Source organism: Falco rusticolus, chromosome 2, assembly GCF_015220075.1.
Source record: "Falco rusticolus isolate bFalRus1 chromosome 2, bFalRus1.pri, whole genome shotgun sequence".
NCBI classification, from domain to species: domain Eukaryota; kingdom Metazoa; phylum Chordata; class Aves; order Falconiformes; family Falconidae; genus Falco; species Falco rusticolus.
The window spans coordinates 64,979,769-65,001,315 of NC_051188.1; the positions used below are offsets into that span (position 1 = coordinate 64,979,769).

Below are 21,547 nucleotides of genomic sequence, written 5' to 3' on the forward strand. Positions count from 1 at the left end.
GAAAGCTCATGGGCTGAAGTAAAGACTGTAATGGGTAAAGTAAAAGCCACGCACACAAGTAAAGCAGAACAAGGGCATTATTCACCACTTCTGTTGGCAGGCAGGTGTTCAGGCATCTCCAGGAAAGCTGGGCTCCATCATGCCTAACAGTTACTTGGGAAGACAAAACATCATCATTCCAAACGTGCCCCCCTTCCTCCTTCTTCCCCCAGCTTTATATGCTGAGCATGACGTCATACGGTGTGGTACCCCTTTGGTCAGCTGAGATCAGCTGTCCTGACTGTGTTCTCTCCCAGCTCCTTGTGCCCCCCCCATCCTGCTCACTGATGGAGTGGGGTGAGGAGCAGAAAAGGCCTTGCTGCTGTGTAAGCACCGCTCAGCAATAATTAAAACATCCGTGTATTATCATATACTAAATGCAATACACAACATTTTACTAGCCACTAGGAAGAAAGTTAACTCTGTCCCAGTTGAAACTAGGACAACTTCTAGGGTGTGCCCCTACAATTTCATTCTGTGTGATGGCAGACCATTGAATTAGCTCCATACAACAACAGTGTGCATAGAAACATCACAGAATGGTTTGGGTTGGAAGGGACCTTCAAAATCATCTAGTTCCAACCCCCCTGCCGTGGGCAGGGACACCTTCCACTAGAACCGGTTGCTTAAAGCCCCAGGGTTGCTTTCCAGGTGTGGGGCATCCACAGCTTCTCTGGGCAACCTGTGCCAGTATCTCACCACCCTCACAGTAAAGAATTTCTTCCTAATATCTAGTCTAAATCGACTCTCTTTTAGTTTAAAATGATGACCCTGTGTCTTACCACAACAGGCCCTGCTGGAAGGTCTGTCCCCATCTTTCTTGCAAGCCCCCTTGAAGTACTGGAAGGCTGCTATGAGGTTTCCCTAGAGTCTTCTCTTCCCCAGGCTGAGCAACCCCAACTGTCTGTCTGTCTTCACAGGGAGAGGTGCTCCAGCCCTCTGATCATCTTTGTGGCCTTTCTCTGGACTTGCTTCAACAGGAGGCCATGCCCTTCTTATGTTAAGGGACCCCAGAGATGAAGGCAGTACTCCAAGTGGGGTCTCACAAGAGCCAAGTAGAGGGGGAGAAACACCTCCCTCAACCTGCTGGCCACACTTGTTTTGGTGCAGCCCAGAAAGCCAACCGTATCCTGGGCTGCAAAGTGCACTTGCGATACATGTTGAGCTTTTGTCCACTAGCACCCCTGAGCTGTCCTCCTGAGGCCTCTGAATCCATTCTGTTCCCAGCCTGTATTGATACTGGGAGTTGTCCTAACCCAGGTGATTGTGCTTGGCCTTGTTAAACTGCGTGAGGTTCACACTGGCCCACCTCTCAAGCCTGTCAAGATCCCTCCAGATACCATCTGTTCCCTCCAGCATGTCAACCACACCACTCAAGCTTGGTGTTGTCAGCAAACTTGCTGAGGGTGCACTCGATCCTGACGTTCATGTCGCCGACAAAGATGTCGAACAGCACAGGTCCCAGTATGGACCACTGAGGAATGCCACTCATCACCGGTCTACACTTGAACATTGAGCCATTGACCACAACTCTTGAGTGTGATCATTCAGCCAGTTCCTTGTCTACCAAGTGGTCCACCCATCAAATCCATGTGTCTCTGGTTTAGAGACAAGGATATGTCATGCAGAACAGTGTTAAAAGCTTTGTGTGAGTCCAGGGAGATGACGTCAGTTGCTCTTCCCTCATCCGTCACTGCTGTAACCCCATCATAGAAGGCCACTAGGTTAGTCAGGCACGGTTTGCCCTTAGTGAAGCCATGTTGGCTGTCCTCCTCATTTACCATGTGCCTTAGCATAATTTCCAGGAGGATCTGCTCCATGATTTTACTGGGCGCAGAGGTGGGACTGGCTGGCCTGATTGATTGTGTACATTGGCTGGATTGAAAAATAACTTTGCAAACATTTTTGAAATCAGTTTTTTAATGATAAATGTATTTCAAGTTAGAAATACTATTTCTGTGATTTTTAGAAAAACACTTCAAGAATTTGTGACCAGGTTTAATAGTTTATCAAACTATTGAGAAAGTAAACAATAAAAAAGGTTGGCAAAATGCAAGTAATAATGGAATGTTCTAGCTCTATCAAAGTAAAATATTTCTGGATACAGTTAATTCATCTGGGAACAAGCCATTTCAGACCATATCTGCAATGTGTGTGTGCATTTTGGTGGAGAAAGAACATACTCAAGTAAGAAGTTGATACTCCAGACAGTGGATTTTCAGTGGAGGAATACTCACACAAAGGGAAAAATATGAGATGCCACAGTGGTTGGGTTTTTTTCATTTGGGGGTTTTTTGCTTGTTGTTTTTTTTTTGTTTTTAAACTAGAAAAGTATAATGAGAATAAAACAATTCCAAGTTAGAAATAACAGCTTATGTAGCAATGATAGTTTGCCATGTAATAACAAGGAATTATGGAGAAGCTATTAATTCCTCAATTTTCCATATCTTTGAATCAAGATTAATGCTTCTGAAAGGTATGATTCACTTGTGATGCAAGTGTCCAGTGCTTCATAAAAATATTAAAGAGCTTAGGTAGCTGTGTAGCCTTAACACGAAATGTGCTTTAGCAGAAACCTGGGAAGCATACTTCTAAGGTGCCTGTGAAAGGATTTAATCCTTTTAATCCTTCCTTAGTAAGAACCATTTCAAAATTACTTCAACTGTTTCTGCCTTTGAGAAACAACTTGGAACCTATATTAAAGACAGTTTATAAAGTAGCAGTGGCAAATTCATCAAAGGAATGGAATAGATACATGAATATATTTAAGAGCATAGTAAACTGGGAAAAACCATTAAGCAATGCCAACTGGTCTCTTTCTTCCCCCCCCCCCCCCCGCCCAGTGATTTTTCCAATGGTGGAGATGGGATGTTGGCTACAAGTTCCAATGGATCTCAGTACAGTGGCTCCAGAGTTGAAACACCAGTTTCTTATGTCGGGGATGACGATGACGACGACGATGATTTCAATGAAAATGATGATGACGACTGATGCCCTTTGCTTGTAGACTATTTTTTGTTCAAATTCAGCAAGCTTCAGGAATAAATTGTTCTAGGGAGAAGTGTCTCAAATTACTTTGCCCCATCCCTCAAGGAGAATATCGGTAAGCAGTTCTGAGTTTAGAAATTGCACCTCTGATAAGCAAACAAGGATTGTTTTATGTAGGATATTTTTAAATGTGGTGTGGATGTGTGTTTTTGATACCAGTGTGTTAATGCAGAGCCTTTATTTACTCTTGTTTTAGGGGTTTTTGGTTTGTTGGTTGTTTTTGTTTGGTTTGTTTTTTTTTTTTTACTTGAAGGAAAATGGATTTTTGCCCCAAATGTTCTTGCGAAGTTTGCTAAATTAAATGTAGACACACCATTGAGAAATAAAATGCTATCCTTCTGTGGAAAATGAATACACTGAATGGCAATTTATTTGGAGTGTATTTTGATTATGCCACTTTTTGAGGGATAGTGAGCTAATGTAGTAGTGTTTTTTGTTAATCACACAGTGTCCAAAGAACCAAACAAGAAAGATACGTCCTACTTTTTTACATGTTAAATTCCGGAAATGTTGTTGTGAACTTATTTTCCCTTAAATTATATCTAACATTAAGATTCCATCAAGTTTATATACTTTTCACTGTATGTTGGGACATATGAATTACAAAGATTTTGGCAAATGTTTACTGCCAGTTGGTGCAGCTATATAAAATGTCTTGAAGGTTTGGAATGATTTATTGCTTATGGTAAAATTTGCCTGATTTCTTACAGGCAGACTTTGGAAACTTTTTATTATATAGTTGTTTACATACTTATAAGTCTATCATATAAAGACATGTACTGAAACAAATGTTTGTATTTGTTTCATAAGCATCTTCCTGTAATCTATTATAAAGTTGAAATTAAATATAGAGAATGTTTTAAGTTTTTTAACTCAAAATTTGTCAATCATTTTTAATAGTTCATTTTTATAAAAGGAATTTCAGGGCAGGTGGTAGTCTTTTAAAATCTATTCACAAACAATTAACTGCACAAATACTGTCAGCTGCCTATTCTAAGACAGTAGTCTTTTTATTGAAACACAAATAAACTTTTCTGTAATATTTTATGGAATATAAAGAGACTATAATTGTTTGACTTGTTTAACCTTGGCACTGTTAGTTTTTATTAATAAAACGCGCATGGGCATTTTTAACAAGCTCTGTGGTTTTTCTAATTTTAGGGTTATTTTAGAACATTGCACTTGCTCTCATCACAAGACCTAGAATTAACTGTCTCAGGATACTGCATCTACACTATAGAGGGCCCAGATTTTTTGCTTTGATTTAGTGATTTGATCTTATAGCTCTTGGTGACTTGCGATGCAAAAAGCAGTATCTTACCCTGTATACTCTCTTCTTTCGTGTCTCCTTTTTAAAATCATGTTGCTTCTCAGCATGTCAGGCCAATCTTAGTACTCCAATCCATCTTCTTTGTTTAAAAACCCGCACTTACGGTCCTAACTTTTCGTCTTGTATTCCTCAGTCCTAGCTCTGTGGTACGTTCCCATGTCCTCAGAACAGGAATCTACTTTCCATATACTTCCTACCTTAAACTTTTCTGTTAGATCGCATCCTCTGCCCTCACCTGAAAGGGCAGGTTACTGAGCTGGCTCGGTCACTGCAGGCTGTGCTGTCAGAGTCAGGATTTGTTGCTTACACAAACTCCAGGGAGCCACTGCAAACACAATTTAGTCTGGTAACTGCTGTGTCTGTGGTAAGGGCTCCTGGATGCACTTAAGCCCTGCGGTAAATACAAAATTTGTTACATGAGGTTTTTTCCTCTGAGGGATTATGCCTTGACAAATCTGTGGTAATGGGATGTGGTGCACTTGCTACAGAGCGGTTGATACTCAGTGAATGTTTTCTAATTGTATCAAACCTTGTTGTAATGAGTGAACCAAGCAAATCACTTACTTTTATGGGCCTGGGAAAACCATTGGTGAGAGCTAATTTGAATGCTTTGCTTCTCGCTGAAGGTGGCATTCTTGGCAGTGCTAATGCTAGAAGCAAGGTGGTTGTTGCAGTTGAGTCAGCTTCAAATTACCTTTGCTGTTGAATGGCAGTTTTATCTGCGGAGTCCAACAGTAGTTATCAAGGAATTTTTGACAGTCCAAGGGGATTATTCCAGTTTTCCCTTATGTTCTAAACCTCTCTAGTGTATGATCCAAGAGTTAGTACAGGGATGTTAGGTAAGGAGGGCTGAAAGCAACTGACAGTTTCCATTTGATTCTTATGAGCTGAGTAGACCTCAGATGAGACAAGGTCATGGTGGCAGTTGAAAGTGGCAAAGCATACGTTTCAAAAGACATTAGTTGCTGATGAATCTCTGAAATGGAATTCAGTGGTTTAACTGGAGTGGCTCGGGGGAATGAGTCTATATTGTATTTATGGTTGGATTCAATGATCTTAAAAGTTTTTTTCCAGCTTAAATGATTCAATGATTCTGCATTGCCTTTGTTTCAAGAGAGCTTTCTGGTAAAGGCAACAATCAGTAAAAAGAGAAAGTCCATTGGCTTTTTTAATTACTTGCTAGATTTCAGGCAGTTACCTGGTCATAGTGTTTAGGTGAAAGAGGACGAAGAAAAAAAAGAAGAGACACCAGTGGCAATGGAGAAGGTGGAAGGGAGATTTCAGGAAGTAGTACAAGGAGGGAAACAGAAAAGAGAACAGATTTAAACTTTTAGGATCTTTACAGAGGGGCATAAAAAAAGAGAAGAAGTTGTAGGTTGGGAAGAAGTAATGAGAAGACTAGTAGTAGAAACTTTATTTTAAAAGAAAACAAAAACCAAGAGAAATTCATAGAACAGTGTAATAATGTCATGCCTGGCATGAAAGGAACTGGAATGTGGGAGATAAATTATGGTTCTGGTGTCTGAAAAGGGTGGTACCACATGTACAGATGGAAAAGGAATATTAAAAGCAGGAACAGAATGTAAGAGGAAATCATGGACAGGAAATTGTTGAGGATGTCTGTGGAAGTAGAAAACACTGTAAGGAGATAGAAACTAGAATTCAGTTTAAGAAGGATTAAATAATGGTAAAGGTAATGGGAATGGTGAGAAGGACTCAATTTGGGGAAAAACATGGCGGGGAAGGGATGTACTGTTATTCCTTTAATTTGTCAGCACTTCTTGTAATCTGAAGAAGAGGAAAAGTTGTGAAGTGTTTATTCAGGTTTCTAAAATGGTCCTGCAGATAAATCCTGCAAAAAGTGTGCATCTTTCACTGTTTTTCTAAAGTGATACTGAGTTTTGAAAGACTGCCTCTATTTTGACCTGTATGACAAGTTAAGAATGATTTCTTGAATTCTTTGTTTCAAAAGTAAACTGTTTTGCTTTTCCTGTAGGAATTTGCATGTCTTGACTAAAGAAAAGCAATTATGACTTTGGAAGCTGTTTTTTAAAATCTTCCTTCAACAAAAGGCAACTATTGCAGAAAAGAAAAAATAAATGGGGCTAATAGGGTACCAGCCCATGAAGATGACTATTTTAATAATTTTTCATGGAAGGAGGTAACTGTCACAAGATAAATCACCTCAGTTCTTTATCAGTGAATACACAGGTTGTGAAATCTTCACATTAATGGGAAACCTGAAAATTGGATGCTGCTTTAATATAAATAGGGTAAAAGAAAAAAAAAGGCTTTGATGTAATATTATTGGAATGATCATCAGTAGAAAGGAGAGCATATACACTGTTTTTCCCAGATAATTCATTGTTTCATGTAGGGATTTCCTTTCTCTTGTCTGCTTAGCAGTAGTAGGCTATTTATCTTTGCTTCTGCATGAGTTCACTTCTGCATGAGTTAACAACTTTCAGTCCTGAGATCCATCAGCTTACGGAAAGATGTGATGATTATTATCACACATTTTATTGTTAAAGCCTTGTTTTATCTTAATTGTCATTCATTTATCAGGAAAAGCAAAGACCAAGCCATCACCATGAGAGCAATGACTTCTAATGTAATTATTTTCCAGATTTGGAGTTTATGATTTTTTCAAGGTTTTTCTTGGTCTCTGATTCCTCCTTGAGCTTCCATGGATTCCAGAGGGTTACCAAGATGCTCAGGGGGCTGGAGCAGTTGCTATATGAGGAGAGGGCCTTGTTCTACCTGAAGTGGTGGCCTCTAGAAACCTAATGGCAGCCTTCCTGTATTGTGAGAACGTTATTGCAGAGATGGAGTCAGTCCCCACAGTGGCACATGGTGGGAGGCTGAGAGACAGCACACACAAGCTGAAACAAGGATGTTTCCAGCTGGATTTGAGGAAGAACTTTGGATGGTCAAGCTGTAGAACAGGTTGCCCAGAGAGGTTGTGCTGACTCCATCTTCAAGGTTTTCAAGAGCAGACAGGATAAAAGCTTGGAGCAGTGTAGATTCTGACCTCATGGCTGACCGTGTGTGGAGCAGAGATTGGACTGGAGATGACCTGAGGTGCATTCCAGCCTGAATTACCATGTGGATTCAGTAAGAGAGAAGAAAACAAAAAGCACATCAGAAAATATCATGTGTCAGTATTACAAACAAACTAATAAATGGGTCATATAGCTTGTCTGTGTACTGAAGACTCGGCAGAAAAAGAATGGAACCTCAGCTCATCTTCAGAAGCTGTCAAAAATTACTAAACTTCTATGATGAAAAGGTAGTTGTTAGATCAGTGTGTAGAAGTGAAGACTGTCTTCCTTTTAAGATGAGATTTTTAAGCAGAAATACAGGTGATGCTGTGAGCAAAATGAAGAAAGGCAGCAACTGATGTGGATGGGTATTTCCTACTTCCAACATTTGACTAATGGGTAGTTCTGATCTGGCGTGATGATGGTTGTCACCGCGCTGCATCTGCCTTTCACTCAACTGGAGAGCTGCTGTCCCCAGAGAAACATTCAAAACACGTCAACACTAACAAGTGAAACATGCACCAGGGAAAATCATGATTATTGATACACAGCTTTGCTGCGATAAAGGCAGAATGTCCTGATGTGGCAGAGAAGAAAGAAGAGAGACTGGTGTTCATTGAAAATCACCCATGCAGTATCTTTACAAGTGCTTTTCTTTATTCTGTTATGACCTCTTAAACTTTTGGATGTTTTGAACAGGTTGAAATCCAAAGTTTGGCTCAAAGATTTGATCTTTTAACACATTACTATATACACATCATGGTAAATCGCTGTAAATAGTGCAGCAATACCAGCCCTAACCTCTCAGCAGGGCTGGTCCTAGCAGAATGCAAAGTTTCTGCATTGTAGCACATCAAAAGTTGCAGACTTCAGGGAAGGTTTGTATTCTTTTATCATGTAAACTTGAGAGAATTTGTTAAAAATAAAGCAGAGCATTAAGCACATACTTGAAGCTTAACTCTCTTAAAACAGGCAACCCAGGTAATTTATGCTAGGTAGAGTGGACCTCTAAATTTCTGATGCTGATGTCTAATGAACCTTGAAATGGTAAGTTTTTACAGACTAAAATAATGGTAAATGCCAGTTTTCAAAGTGGTGTGAGGAAGTCCTGTCCAAATGTGGTCTAGACAGCCTGAGATCAGCCCTGAACCTCATATTAGAACTATTGAAGAAGATGGCTAAAAGAAAATTAAAAGCCTGGAAGGTTAATTATTAATGACAGAGTACATAATAGGTCTTATCAAATGAGTATTGGAGGAGGTTGCAACTTTTTAGCTAGTCAAGGACGATGGATATGTTTCAGCATCTTTAGGTCTTTTCTGTTTCATTGCATTCTGATTTTATGTATGTATTTTACAATATCAACAGATTGTATGTTAAAGGATTATGAACTGTTTACTGCTGAATCAAAAATAGTTTTTGTGGCATTATTACTGACTGAATAGCTGCATCAGGTAAGATTGTACTGGTGTTTAACATTTTTTTTCAATAAACCAGAATAAAATTTAAAAATATTTTTAGATTATGCTGGCTAGAAAAGAAGTAAACAATGAAAGGAAAGATTAGTGTGGAATGCTTGGCAATCAGAGCATGTCCAAAAAAACGTTATGGTTACACTACACATCTTTTGAACAAAGAGTTCAAGCTACACTTCTAGGAGATAAGACTATATGCTGAAAATGTGGGATCGTAAAAATGACGTGGGTGTCAAGGTGGACAAGGAGTGCATGTGTCTCTTAGGTGGTGTTTTAAGGACCTAGCTAATCTGATTTTGAATGTATAGGTAAACCTGATAATGGGTTGGAAAGTGATGTTACATCCAAACACATACAGTGAGACCAATAGCAGCTATGTACTTGTTAGCGTCATCATTTAAAAGGATATTGGAAAAATTCAGACTTGAAAAAAGCCCTTCCCCCAGTTATTTGATACCTAAGCTCAAGATCTTAATTAACAGATTTTAAGGAATTCCTTCAGTTTATAAAAAATAAAATATAATGAGAAATTACTGGATTTATGTCAGGTCACACAGAAAGATACCATTTTAACAGGCTCATCAATACCAGGAAAGAAAAGTGACACAAAGTTTAAGGACTGGGACTTGAAATTGGAATAATTAAAATTAATTACCTAGTTCATAAAGATGGTAATAAAGCCCAGATCATATTTTGATTGAAATGATAGAATTCCCACATTGGTACAGTAGGACTACACATAAATACACACATTAATGATGAAGGCTGTTATCTCAAGTGTCTCTCCAGAATTCAGTTCTTTCTCATTTTAGACTGAGCAAGAGAGATGGAGTGGGATCCTAAAAAGGGAATTTTCAGCCCAGTTTCTGCTCTTAACATAATGAGAAGTGCCATGCATCTTGTTACCACTCTGGTATCAAGAAAAAGAAAGAGAAGATAAGTGAACAGTTTTTGTCCTCAGTGAGAGAGTTTTTCAAAATAGAGCAAAAGAAAAGGACACCTGTTCTTTCATGCACATTTTTATTTTATGTTAAAAAAAATAATTTGAGCTTGAATTTTTGTATCTGAAAGAAATTAAGCTTGTGAAGGGGGTATATGTGCAAGGCATAAAGTATTTTCTGCAAGTATTACTGATGCAGCTGCTATTCTACATCCAATTACTGAAAGTAGCACATGCTTAGACTGTTTCATTTGCTGCAGAATCAGTCTCTGCTTGACTTTTGTTACAGGTAAGAGATTAAAACCAGTTATATGTAATGATGAGAGGAATTCCCAAGTGCAATGGCAATGACATCATGTGAGACTGTTAAGTCTTAATTATTAATATATAGTACTTGGGAATTCTGAAGGGTAGAGGGCAAATGTTTTGAACTTGCTGTAGTCTTATAGTACAAAAAATTCTTTAAGCATCAAGGAGCTTATGTTCAGTGTTCTTCTGCACTCTGTTATTTATCATTTTTAATAATAGACAGTAGGACTTTACACTTCAGTTATTGGCTTTACAAGTTATATGAATATTTGTAAGAATAGATGGAAGTGTCGAGAGGAAGATGCATCTCAAAGCAACTGCCATGTTTTAGTTCTCTCTGTGCTGGTCTTCAAGAGTTTCATTTAACACCTTTAAGGGATAAGTCTGGAAACTAAAATTTATTGGACATAAAAAACCGTGGCGTCAGTGATACTAGTTTCATGGCATGTTATTATCTTCCCTGTGCCTCACAGCTAACCTCTGTGTTGCACAGCTGGTGGGAGAAAGGGCAGACAGTCTGGCACTGACATCCACCCAGCCGTCTCCTCCGGTAGTGCCTGCCCGCCCCTCCGCTGCTCCAGAGGCACAGGCTGCCTGCCTGTTCTGTCAGATGGCCTTGCTGATCAACATCTAACTAAACTCAAAAATTTGTTTTTCACTTGTATTTTGTTACCAAATAGGCTGCTTCAGCTTCCCATGTAGCCTGGCAGGTGTTTTCCTCGGTTACATAATCAAATATCTAATGTTGCAACTGAATTTACGTGTATCTGTGTATGTATACATCTGTATATGCATACATCTATATGTGTCACGTGTGTGTTTGAAAGAGTTGGAGACTTGCAATGGGACTACTTAAAAGTCTGATAAATGAGGCCATTTTGGACTTGAAAACAAAACTACTGAATTAATTCCTTAACAACACAGTGCTGATGGTTAGTTATAGATGGTTAGATGATGAATATTATGAATTGCTTTTGCCACGTACATAAAACTGTTAATCTGTAACACTTGTACACTAACTTCACGGTGACTACAATAGCGTGGAGCTGCTGCTGTTTAGCTCGCCAAGGTCCTTGCTGGGCTCCAAGGTGAAGGTGGTCAGGCTGGAGAGCTCTTCCACCAGCGGAAGTGGCCGTCTTCAGTTCTGCTCTGTCATTGCTGCTGTTCTGTGCTGCTTGCTCCTGCCCCACTGCCCTGCCTAGAGGGGGATGCAGTGGCTCCTCAACTTGGTTTTGCTTTTGCCAGTCATGCCCCCGTGCCTTGGGCAGGATGCCCTGCCAGTTTCCTTCCCCTGTGCTTCTTTTGGTCTTTTATCTTGTACCTGCTGTGGCTTGGTCGTCTCCGAAGTGCAGCTGTGTGAGCCTGTCTTTTCTGCTTTGACGGTTCCATTACTCACTACATGGAGTGCTTGTAGGTGGCGTGGGGCTGTGCTGCTGCAGTATGACAAAATACTTCCCTGCTGGTTTTTCTGCTATTTAAATGTGCTTGTGTTTGGTTTCAGGCAAGCTGATATTAATTGTACCCTTTTACAGAGCTTTTCTTCTTAAGCTAGCCACAAACCTTCCTCTGTGTTGTTACTATTTGTAATTCCAGTAAAGAAAGAATAATCTCAGATAGTTCAAGAGAAATCTAAATTTAGTGTGGCAATCTTTGTACTGCAAGAACCAGATCTGGTGGACCTGCATGCCTTTTTCTTGACCTAAGAATGCATCATCCTTTGGCCAAAACAGGGACACTTCAGTCTTCCGATGTGTTTATCCCATCAAAGGTCTTTTTGTAAAGTCGATCTAGGCGGTCGTTGTGGAGCTGTGGTGATGCAGACACCCAGTCTGGGGGAAGTTTGTTCAGCATCTTCCTGTGTTATGCTGTAGTGCTACCTAAAATGTGAGCTTGTGATACTGCATCACCTGATCTAAACATGCAAATTACAGACACAATCAAATATAGTCAAGCAGAGAGAATCTGTCTGTTAAGAGACACCAGGGGAAGAGTTCTTGGTTTTCTTGGTAAAATTTAAATTTTCTGTTTATAGACAACCTTGAATTACCCTTGAGCATGAATTACAATTTTTTTACCAAAAGTGTTTTATTGTTTCCCACCTTATTTTGGAAGGATGTGCAGGGGGATACCTATGTTCCAACAAAGATATAAAATTCATTTTTATTCAGTCTCTTAGAGGAAAAAAAATTGAAACATGAAAGGCCAGGGGAGAACAAAAATTCTTATATGAGGGTGCATTTTCTTATTGTTTCTGAAATGCAGAATGTCCAATTTTTCTAAAAAAAGGCTCAAATACCAATTATGGTTTTGAAGAGGAAATACTGCCTTCCAACTGGGTTCTTTCTTCAGGCTGGCTATCTGAATGTCACTGTAGTAAAGGAGGCTGACCTGTTACATCTTCCCATTTCCTCAAATGTCCAGGCAGTGGAGGTGTAAAGTGATGTCTTCTCTTGAATATCTTTTTCTGTGCAATATTTATTCTCTGGCTGAAGCATCCTGAACTCCATAGAACATAAACATACTCTACAAACACTGCAGTCTTGTGGCTTTGTATCATACATGGTAGACTTCTCAACTTTCAGATTTGGTGTTACTTCAGCGTCTTCCAGATTATCATTGCTATACAGGGCTATTCTACTGGAAAAAAACCCCAAACAAATGACAACCTCTAACAGTTAAATGAGCACAGTTCTCTTGGATGTAACTGGATATTACGGTCTTACCAGTCATTTTTATTGTTACATACATACGGAAGTTGTAAGTGGTACAATAAAATCTGTAAACTAGAGGACAGATTTCAAGTTCACTTCTTTTGCAGTCATTGATTTGTCAGCTAAAAAAATTTGGCTTGGCTGACTAGTACAAAAAAACAATGCATTTGGATACAGATAATTTTAATATATTTTTATAACCTATACAGCCTATAAAACAGAGATTGAGAATTCTATTACTTGCTAGTATTTCAAAGTATTGATTACTTCTTCTAGCTAACTAATTACTTATCAATATCTGAGATTTAGTATCGTACATCAATTCCTTATTATGGTTTGAAAAGGGACAGAAAATGATGTTTTGGTCCTATACTTACTTTCTTTGTTGGCACAGGTGCTCAGCTTAGAGGAAATTTGTTTTGTACAAATATTTGCATGAAGGCAGCAGCATACTGTAGCCGTGGAATGTTAAGCTATGTATGTCGAGATAATCTCATCTTCACACACTGAGAGTGGTATCTTGATTTTTAGCTATATGGGTCATCTTTCAGTAGAAAATGTCTCTTTGCACTGTAATTTGAGTAAATTTATATGGAGGTCATAGAAAATAAATATGGATGAATGTCATAATAGGTAAGTTTGTTCTTCATGTGTTTTTCAGAAGTGTCTCTGTAGCTGCTCAGTCTTCAATTTTCAATTTAAATTCCACTTTTCCTTCATATGGATCATGAACGTTATCAAAGGTAATTCCAGCTCCAATGATTTTGCACACTATTTTAAGTTCTACATTCCTGATAATGTTGAGAAATTTCACAGCTACCAAAGGATTGCTGTAACTGGGCTAGGAGGGGAAAAAAAAAAAAAAAGGTTCTTTAATTTTACACTACCAATTTTAAAAATGAAGTCTTAAAATTAGCTTTCTTTCCAGTTCTTGTAAGATTGCAAAGATGCTCCATACGCTTCACCTTATACAAAGATAAAGAAGAAAAGTGATGTTACACCCACCTGTGCCTTTTTTCCATAGTAGGGGAAGTAGTGCAGGTTGAAGGTACCGTTCACGGGGTAGTAGTCCACCTCCAACGGGTGAGACTCATCACCCTGTTTGTAAGGTAAGAAAAACGTCATCGGCTAGGCAGCTGTAAGCCAGCCTCGGGCATGTGTTTCACTGCTAAAAGCCGTGTAGTGTGGATTAAAACTCAAGTTCAGCAGTCTGCTTAGCACCGGTCTTATTTTTCAAATAAAAGTATAAATCTCCCTCTGTTATTATTGCCAAGAAAAACAGGCAAGTGTTCTTTCATAGCAGTTGTGAATTCAGTGCTCAGGGACCCGCTGAAATGTGCAGAGAACCTGAAGAAGCTGCTCTGAGGTGTGAACTTCACTGCCGGTTGCTGAAAGCAAACAGCAAATGTCCCGTGCAGCACGAAAAAACAAAATTTTCAGGTGATTTAAAATAAAGCAAACTTTTTTTTTTTCCCCTTAATGTCTGCTGGTGCAAGAAATTGCACATAACTGAGAATATGTCTAGTATTTGGCCAGAATAATCTTATTTCCAGAGCTGCAGGGTAATCTGTCTGGTCACAACTGCACTTCATTTGCTATTGGAGCTGCGGTGCTTGAAATTACTGAGACTCAGACCTCATTCACTTACCACATATGTGCAGTTCACCCTTGGTGCAGTGCCATTGCCAGGCAAAAACTTGATAATCTGAAATAGAAAACACATCCTTGGTGGTCTTGGAAATTGTTTTTGAGAGAAAAGCGAGCAAACAATTAACGGAGCTTTAAAGGCCGCTTCATGTGTTTCTGTGTAAGGCACTGTCAAGCAGATGGGCTCATCTTGTGCACCTGGGTGAGGAGCCGTTGTCGCGGCTGGATGTTTAGGAAGCAGGACATCCTGGGATGGGCACTGCAGGCGGGCTCTTGCCTGGCCAGGGCAGGTAGCACTGCACCTCCTGGCAAGCCCAGCGGGCTCACCCACATGTGCCACTTGCTCTTTCTGATGCCCAGACAGCCGAGGGTCTCTTAAAACGCCTAGTTGCATGACGATAAAGGAAAAGCTGAATCTCTGTGCTTTTCATCTTATACCTGGTTAGAAAACCTTGGGCCCATTTGATCCTACAAAAATAGTGGGATCACATGGTGTAGCAGCAAAGGTGAAAGGGGGTAAAGCTCCCCAGGCACCGTCCATGTGCCTTTCCCCTGCTGGGGCTGGCACACAGCCTTGCTGGAGGAGGCAGAGGCACGCTGGGGAAAAGCCTGCGTTTCACCTGCCAAAATCGGGGGCACAGCTCTCCTCTCAGATCTTGCACAGATTCTTGAAAATGCCTGGGGTGCAAGCCAAACCTAAAATCAAGTAATTTTTGTCTATCAGGAACTGGAGGATAATTTGAGCTCTTCACTTTCTATCAAAATTCAACTAGAAGGCTCATAATTTTACCCAAAACCAAAAAGAAAATGCCTTTGTCTATGTCCTGAAGAAATTAAAGGAAGCATAGAAGATTCCCTTTGTCTATGTCCTGAAGAAATTAAAGGAAGCATAGAAGATTCCCTTTTTCCTCTCCAAAACACGTATGGGTGGTTTTCACTGAGAAAACCATATACCAGGTTTGAATTTAGTTTTTATAGGTTCTGCTAAAGATTTGCTTTGCAGCCTGGAGAAATAAGGTGTGCAAGTATCGCCCCTCTGCAGGCGCTTTAGTTACTGTCACATCTCAACGCCTCGGCTGAAGGCACGGGGTCGCGGTGTGGCAGAACCAAACTGCTCCAGGTGCCACTTGGCTGGATGGGAGCGCCGCAGAGATGCTGACGGAACGGCGCAGAAGCCAGCGCTTTAGAGAGACGGTTCTGAGATCACTTTGCCCTACGTTACTTTTCTGGGGTGGTGACAGAGTCTCACTATTTCTTTGGTAACTTTGGAGGTCCCTGAGGAAAAGCACGTGAATTTTTCTTCCCACTACAACGCAGAGATTCGAGGCTGTGGCAGCAGGTGATACAGCAGCTCTGCAGCGGAGACTCGAGCTATGGGGGGTTTCTCAGTGAATTCTCTCCTGCTCAGCACCTTGAGCTTGTACTTACCCTGTTCATTTTTATAATAAAAACAGGGTTTTCCTCTGGAAATCCAAAAGTTGGATCTGTGGCGCCGGAGCAGTTTTGAAGCATATCTGAGGTAAATTTGCAGGATAGTTTTGTTTTATTTGGGCCGTCGAAGGTGTCTTGGAAGAAGTATGTGTCACTGGTGCAGTTGATGTTCAGGTGCTGAGCAGCAGGTGTATATGCTAGATGTGTGAAGGAAGAAAGAAAAATTCACCTCTGAAGTTTTCATACCTAAGTATCATCCCAATATCAGGCTGGAGGTTATATCATGGGAGACTGTACTTCAAGTGAACTTGGGATTAGACAGAGTGAAGAAAGTTTAAATTGTTCCAGGGGGTTGTTGGGGTTTTTTTAGAACACTCAGGCAAAGCAAAGCAGGAGATCAAATTGAGTTAAGACTGGCAATTTGTGTTGATAGCTCCATATAGTCAATTTCAAATATGATTTTTCTCAATATGTGTATGAGAAACACAGAAATATGATATTAAGGCTCAAAAGGAATATAAACGCGTTAAGATATGAACAGGCAATGGAGTAGCTAACCTACTCTGACTATACTCTGATGACACTACGCAATGGCTTCACAAGACTTACTATGGCACTGATATTTGTAGTAACAGACAGTATTAGATGAATTTGGATGAGGCTAGGTTTTGAGACCTTTTTTCTTTCCTCTTCCTTCAGACCTTCTATTGGGCTATTTTATTACAACTAATTAGGATTAAACAATGTAAAAAACCTCTGAAACAAGGCTCTGCTTTTAATAATGTGTTTACATATGTTTGATTTATAGATTCATGAGGTAATTTGTTTGTCCCTTTCAGAAGATGTGTTTTCCGCTCAACATTTGTCATTTCAGAAGGACAAACAGAAAATGGAAACACTGAGTTAAGGTCGTCAGACCGTAACATGAAGAACATGTTTCTTCAATATTATGCAGGAAACCTCATTTTACCTGTCAGAAAAGTCTGAAGAGTTGTCCACTAAACCTTCCCAGGTTTTGTTGTCGGATGCGTTGTAATAAATTTGTAGTCCTCTATCCCCATAAACGTCAGGTCGTAATGTTACACCTTCATGGGGGAAGAAAAGGGAAGGCAAAGCAGAGGAGAGATGCCAGGCACAGGTTTTTTTATTTAAATTTACAATAGCAATTATGCTGCATCAAGACTCACTATTGTAAGTGTGGGAGATCCCCAGGCTTTGCGGGGAAGGATTAACCATGTACAGGAACCATCTCAGCTGTGAGTTCTTCAACCAAAACCCCTAAAGCCTCCACTGCTGCTAAACTCTTTTTCTTTTCACATTTATCCATGCTGTTGTCAGAACAGCTTGCAAAATTATCCCAGCAATTGCACTGGATTTCCCCAGGACTTGTTAACAATAGCAGTTACAATAGTCACATCAGCTTAAAGAAACAGATCATACTGCAGCATGAGAAACAGCTTTTGAAAAAGCAATGCTTAATATTTTACAGGAATGATTTTTCCAGCAAATGCCAAACTTCCTGAACATTGGGAGAGGAAACTTCTAAATACAACAGCAGCAGACAGAATAATTTTTAGAGCCACAGCTTTGCAAAAGTAATTTTTTCTCTCCCATTGTAAAAACAAGCCATCAAGGGGGTGAAGTTTTAGCAGTGTGCGCTGATGATCTCTTGCTGATGATCCCCCACGTCTCACTTCGTGTCCTAATCTTTATTCCTAGCCCCATGTGTCTGCCTTGGGTTATTTGCTTGGCCACAGGCACAGCACACCCCACTGGGAAGCACTACTGCTCTCCCAGGGACTCCCCGTGCTATCCACCACGGGCGCTCGCCCCCAGGACCCTCTGTCTTGCCAGGCACCCAAAACACTCTGGGTACCTTTGGGGCTGGAGCAGAAAGCAGGGTTTCCCCAGGGGCTGCCCCCCGCATTCAGGGAGAGGAGAGGTGTCCCACAGCCTAGAAAGGGCTTAATTTATATTATCTTACGTATGTTCATTAATGTATTAATATATTTAAATATAAATATATTAGCACATAAATGAAATAAACACACCAGATTTTTATAACCTAGAGGAATTTTCAGGCAGAGGTTAAACTTTGCAGGGATCGTTCAGGCAGAACCGACCTGATCTGTTCCACGTTTGTATCCTCTGGTGCCTGGGCTCTGCCAACGCTGCCCAGCCCAGCCCAGCCCCACCAGCTGCTGCGGGACCCTGGGGGGGTTAACTCCCCCCCCACCCCATGCACCCCCCACCCCAGGCTGGACCATGGGCGTACCTGGGGATTTCAGCTGGTCTTGGTAATCTGGCTCGTATGGATTCACCGTCCTCATTAAAGAATAGATGGAGAGTGCGAACAGCCCTGACATCACCACGTAGAAAGCCAGGTAGTACAGGCTGATCCACACTGTGGAAAAAATGAGGGCTTTTACAAAAATAAATAAATAAATAAATAAATAAAGAGCACTTTCCAAGCCAGGCGGTGGTGCAGTGGTCCCTCCATGGCTGGGACCATCCTGGCAGTGATGGCCATCTCCTTTCCACCCTGGGCCCCAGGGAGGTTTTTCCCACAAAAGGACAGGAGTTTTGGATCTTCTTCTCTACACTCAGAAGGATATGCTTCTAGAAACAATTTGGCTGTAAATTTGTTCAGTTTTACAAGAATTTTTGAAATAGGTAGTGCTTTGATTATTTAAAGCATAGAAGATTGTGTGGTTTGTTGAAGTAACTTCACAAATTAAGAGCATTTATCTACTTCCTACACATGGACTAAGTGACACAGCCCAGGTGTTTCTTCGATGAAAACAAGTTGCTCCTTGCATTATCTGGATGACAGATGTCAGTATTTCAGGCATGTTGATTTTAGACCCGTATCACTTCACTGCCTTTTACAGCTGAAATCACCTTCAGCAAAATGTGTCATCTTACTATCTTTCTGGTGTGAGATGCAGAATAATGTTGTGTTTCTGTCTGTATGTGCAGAAATGTGTCTTACACACAGCTGGTGCCCTACAAGTTGTGGGGATGCCATCAGAAACTGCTCCCTGTAATTATTGCTGCTTTGTAGCACCTTCTTCTCTCTAAACTGGAAAGGCTCACATTTCAGTTTCATTTTCTGTAAAATTCTGGTTTTACGAGTGGCCAATAAGCTGCACTCACAGGCTTCATGGTAGAAAAAAATCATCTGGAAACTTGCAGCTACTCTTACGATCTGTGGGAAGAGCAGGGATCTGCTGTACAATGGTCAGGGCTGCCCTTCCTAGAGGGCAGATCAGAAAACATCGTTGTTGTAGACATGAGTCTGGCTATGGGCAGGGAGGCTCAGCAGAAATATGCACTAGCATGCGGTGGTAAGAGAGAAGATCTACTGAACAGACAATAATTTAGAAAGCAATTTCAGAAAAGCAAAATGTGTTTCCAGAGAACGGGACAAAACCCGCCAATTAAGCAAAATTCTCCATATATGAGAACCCCCTTTAGTTCGCAAGGTCAGAACCACACTGTAACCATCACTGGTAGCTATTAATAAGTTAACTGTTAATAAGTTTTGTCCTTTTGAAGTATTTAGTCCAAAACCAATATAAAGCCTGCTTATATTTGCACGAACTATGTTCTGATCTAAGTGATTCAGCTTATAGGGCCGCCCTCAACGTGTCTCAGAAGCACATATGAAAACTGGTTTCTCCAACAATTACAACACATCTACCACCGTATTATGTCCCACTCATCAGGATGATTCCCACCACCCCCAGCCCCCCACAAGGTTTTTAAGCATACCAGAAGAGAAGACTCTTATGTGTGAAAACCTACCCCAGTTAATCAAGGTCCTTCCCATGAAGAGCCTTGTTTCTGGATTCCAGACAAAACGACGGAAATTTTCCATCCGTTCGCTGCACGTCTTTTTTTCATTTAAAGTTGCCATTTTCTCACAAAATTTTCCCAAAACGTGTCCTCCTGGGAAACTAAGAAATTCAACTGGTGCCCAAACAGCCACCCAAGAAAAATACTTTGGTTTTTATACCTTCCTCTCCGCTGAAGGTCACCAAGATCTGCTTTCTATACCAATGAAAGCCCCTGCTCACCATTATCAGCCCGCAGCAGATACGATTCTTTATAAAGGGTGTTGATAATGCTGGTGTTGGGGCTGGCAAGGAGAGGTTAGTTCCTATCAAATGTCCTTCTCTTTTCTCTTGACTGCCTTGGTACGTTGGCAGTTACGCATATTGTAGAGTGCCCTTAGGGCCTGCAATAGGCTGGGTGTGATAGCTGTTATCCGGACAGATAAAGTGAAGGAGAACTTGTTTCTCTCCAGGTTTTGTTGTTTGGGGTTTTTTTTTCCCCAATTAACCTGCAAACGATATAATTCTCCCACTACAAATTGTAGCCATCTGTTGGGATATAAGAGGTTGCACTGGGAGTGAGTGGGGGAAAATCACTGTTTGCCGTGTTGCGCAGCTGGGGAAATGAAGATCCACGTTTTTCTGTTTTCTGCCAAGAATGATCCTTAGGTGATCTCTGATGGTGCTAACTCATCTTCAGAGAATGTAAGATAAAAGTATATATATATTTATATGTAAAAGGTATATGACAAGGCAGAGCAGAGAAGATGCAGGTGTCATTTTTTAACTGCCTTTTCTATCTGCTTTAAACCAAAGGCTCTGGTGTGTCCGGAGACGCACACCGAACCTGAGCTCACCCTGCGCACAGAGGAGCAGGACTGAGAAGTGTCCCCAGCAGCTCCCCGGGGATGGAAAAGCAAAGGGCTCTCGGAACAACCCCGCTGCGAGGGGAGCTAGGGTTTGGGAAAGCACCTGCAGGCTGGCTGGCATCCTTGCTGCTTTTCAAAGTTGTTCGCTAATGCTCTTACTCTTTTATTGATCTCTAGTAACGTCGACCCCAAAATTGCCAAGTGAATTCAGCAGGGTCAGGGTTTCATCCCTTCCAGCTGGGTCTTTCGGTGTGCCCTGCCTTTCGCTCACTTCACAGGATGCATGGTGGGGGCACAGTCTTTAAATGGGCACATACGTAAGGTCAGCTGTGAGCTTTGCATTATTTGGACATCGGGACAGCGGTAACTGAGCCTGTCTGCTGGAGGAATATGGCAGGGTTGTTGTGTCAGCTAAATACTGCTGAGTTTCTGACCATAAGATGCATTGCGCTTTTTTGCCTCAGATCAGGCAGCATGATAGTTTAGTGTAATAGCCACCAATCTGGGGTGAATTAACTGGTTTTCAGATGATGAAATAGGAGTCAGGCCAAGTAAGAGAAAAATCAGATTTACAGACATTTGATCAGAGATTTGATCAATTTGTGTTTCCCATAGAAAGGAGAGGAGGATGAACAGAAAGGTACTTTGAGTCATTACACTGTGAGCTGGTTGATATTCAGGGCAAACATATGATTATGTTTTTAAAGCTGAAGTAAGACAAGGAGATGGCACAGTGTCCTGAAAACAATGAAAAAGAAATGGGTGACCAGAGGTTAAAAGGCTTGTAGAGGCTCCCATGTAGAGGTTTCAGAAATGGGAACAGAGGTGCAAAGAAGTTAGGGGGAAAAGCAAGGAGGGATGGAGGAGGTTT

The 21,547-nt window shown here is 40.8% G+C and overlaps 2 protein-coding genes across 4 annotated transcripts in view; one reads left to right on the top strand and one right to left on the bottom strand.

Annotated features, from left to right (window-relative positions):
• The window catches only part of TFDP1 (transcription factor Dp-1), a 49,496-nt gene extending 45,272 nt beyond the window's left edge, over positions 1–4,224 (top strand). For all 3 annotated transcript variants that reach the window (XM_037375907.1, XM_037375909.1, XM_037375906.1), the window contains exon 12: positions 2,883–4,224. In XM_037375907.1, coding sequence (XP_037231804.1) covers positions 2,883–3,030 — 148 coding nt within the window. In that variant the 3' untranslated portion in view covers positions 3,031–4,224. The remainder of the gene's footprint in view (positions 1–2,882) is intronic.
• Positions 4,225–13,539: 9,315 nt separating this feature from the next.
• Positions 13,540–20,145, bottom strand: ATP4B (ATPase H+/K+ transporting subunit beta). Its single transcript, XM_037377916.1, is given in 8 exon segments — positions 13,540–13,734; positions 13,899–13,991; positions 14,542–14,598; positions 15,969–16,168; positions 16,942–16,966; positions 16,968–17,056; positions 18,247–18,375; positions 19,779–20,145. Coding segments are annotated over 8 exon segments (900 nt in total). The 5' UTR covers positions 19,891–20,145.
• Positions 20,146–21,547: the final 1,402 nt, after the last annotated feature.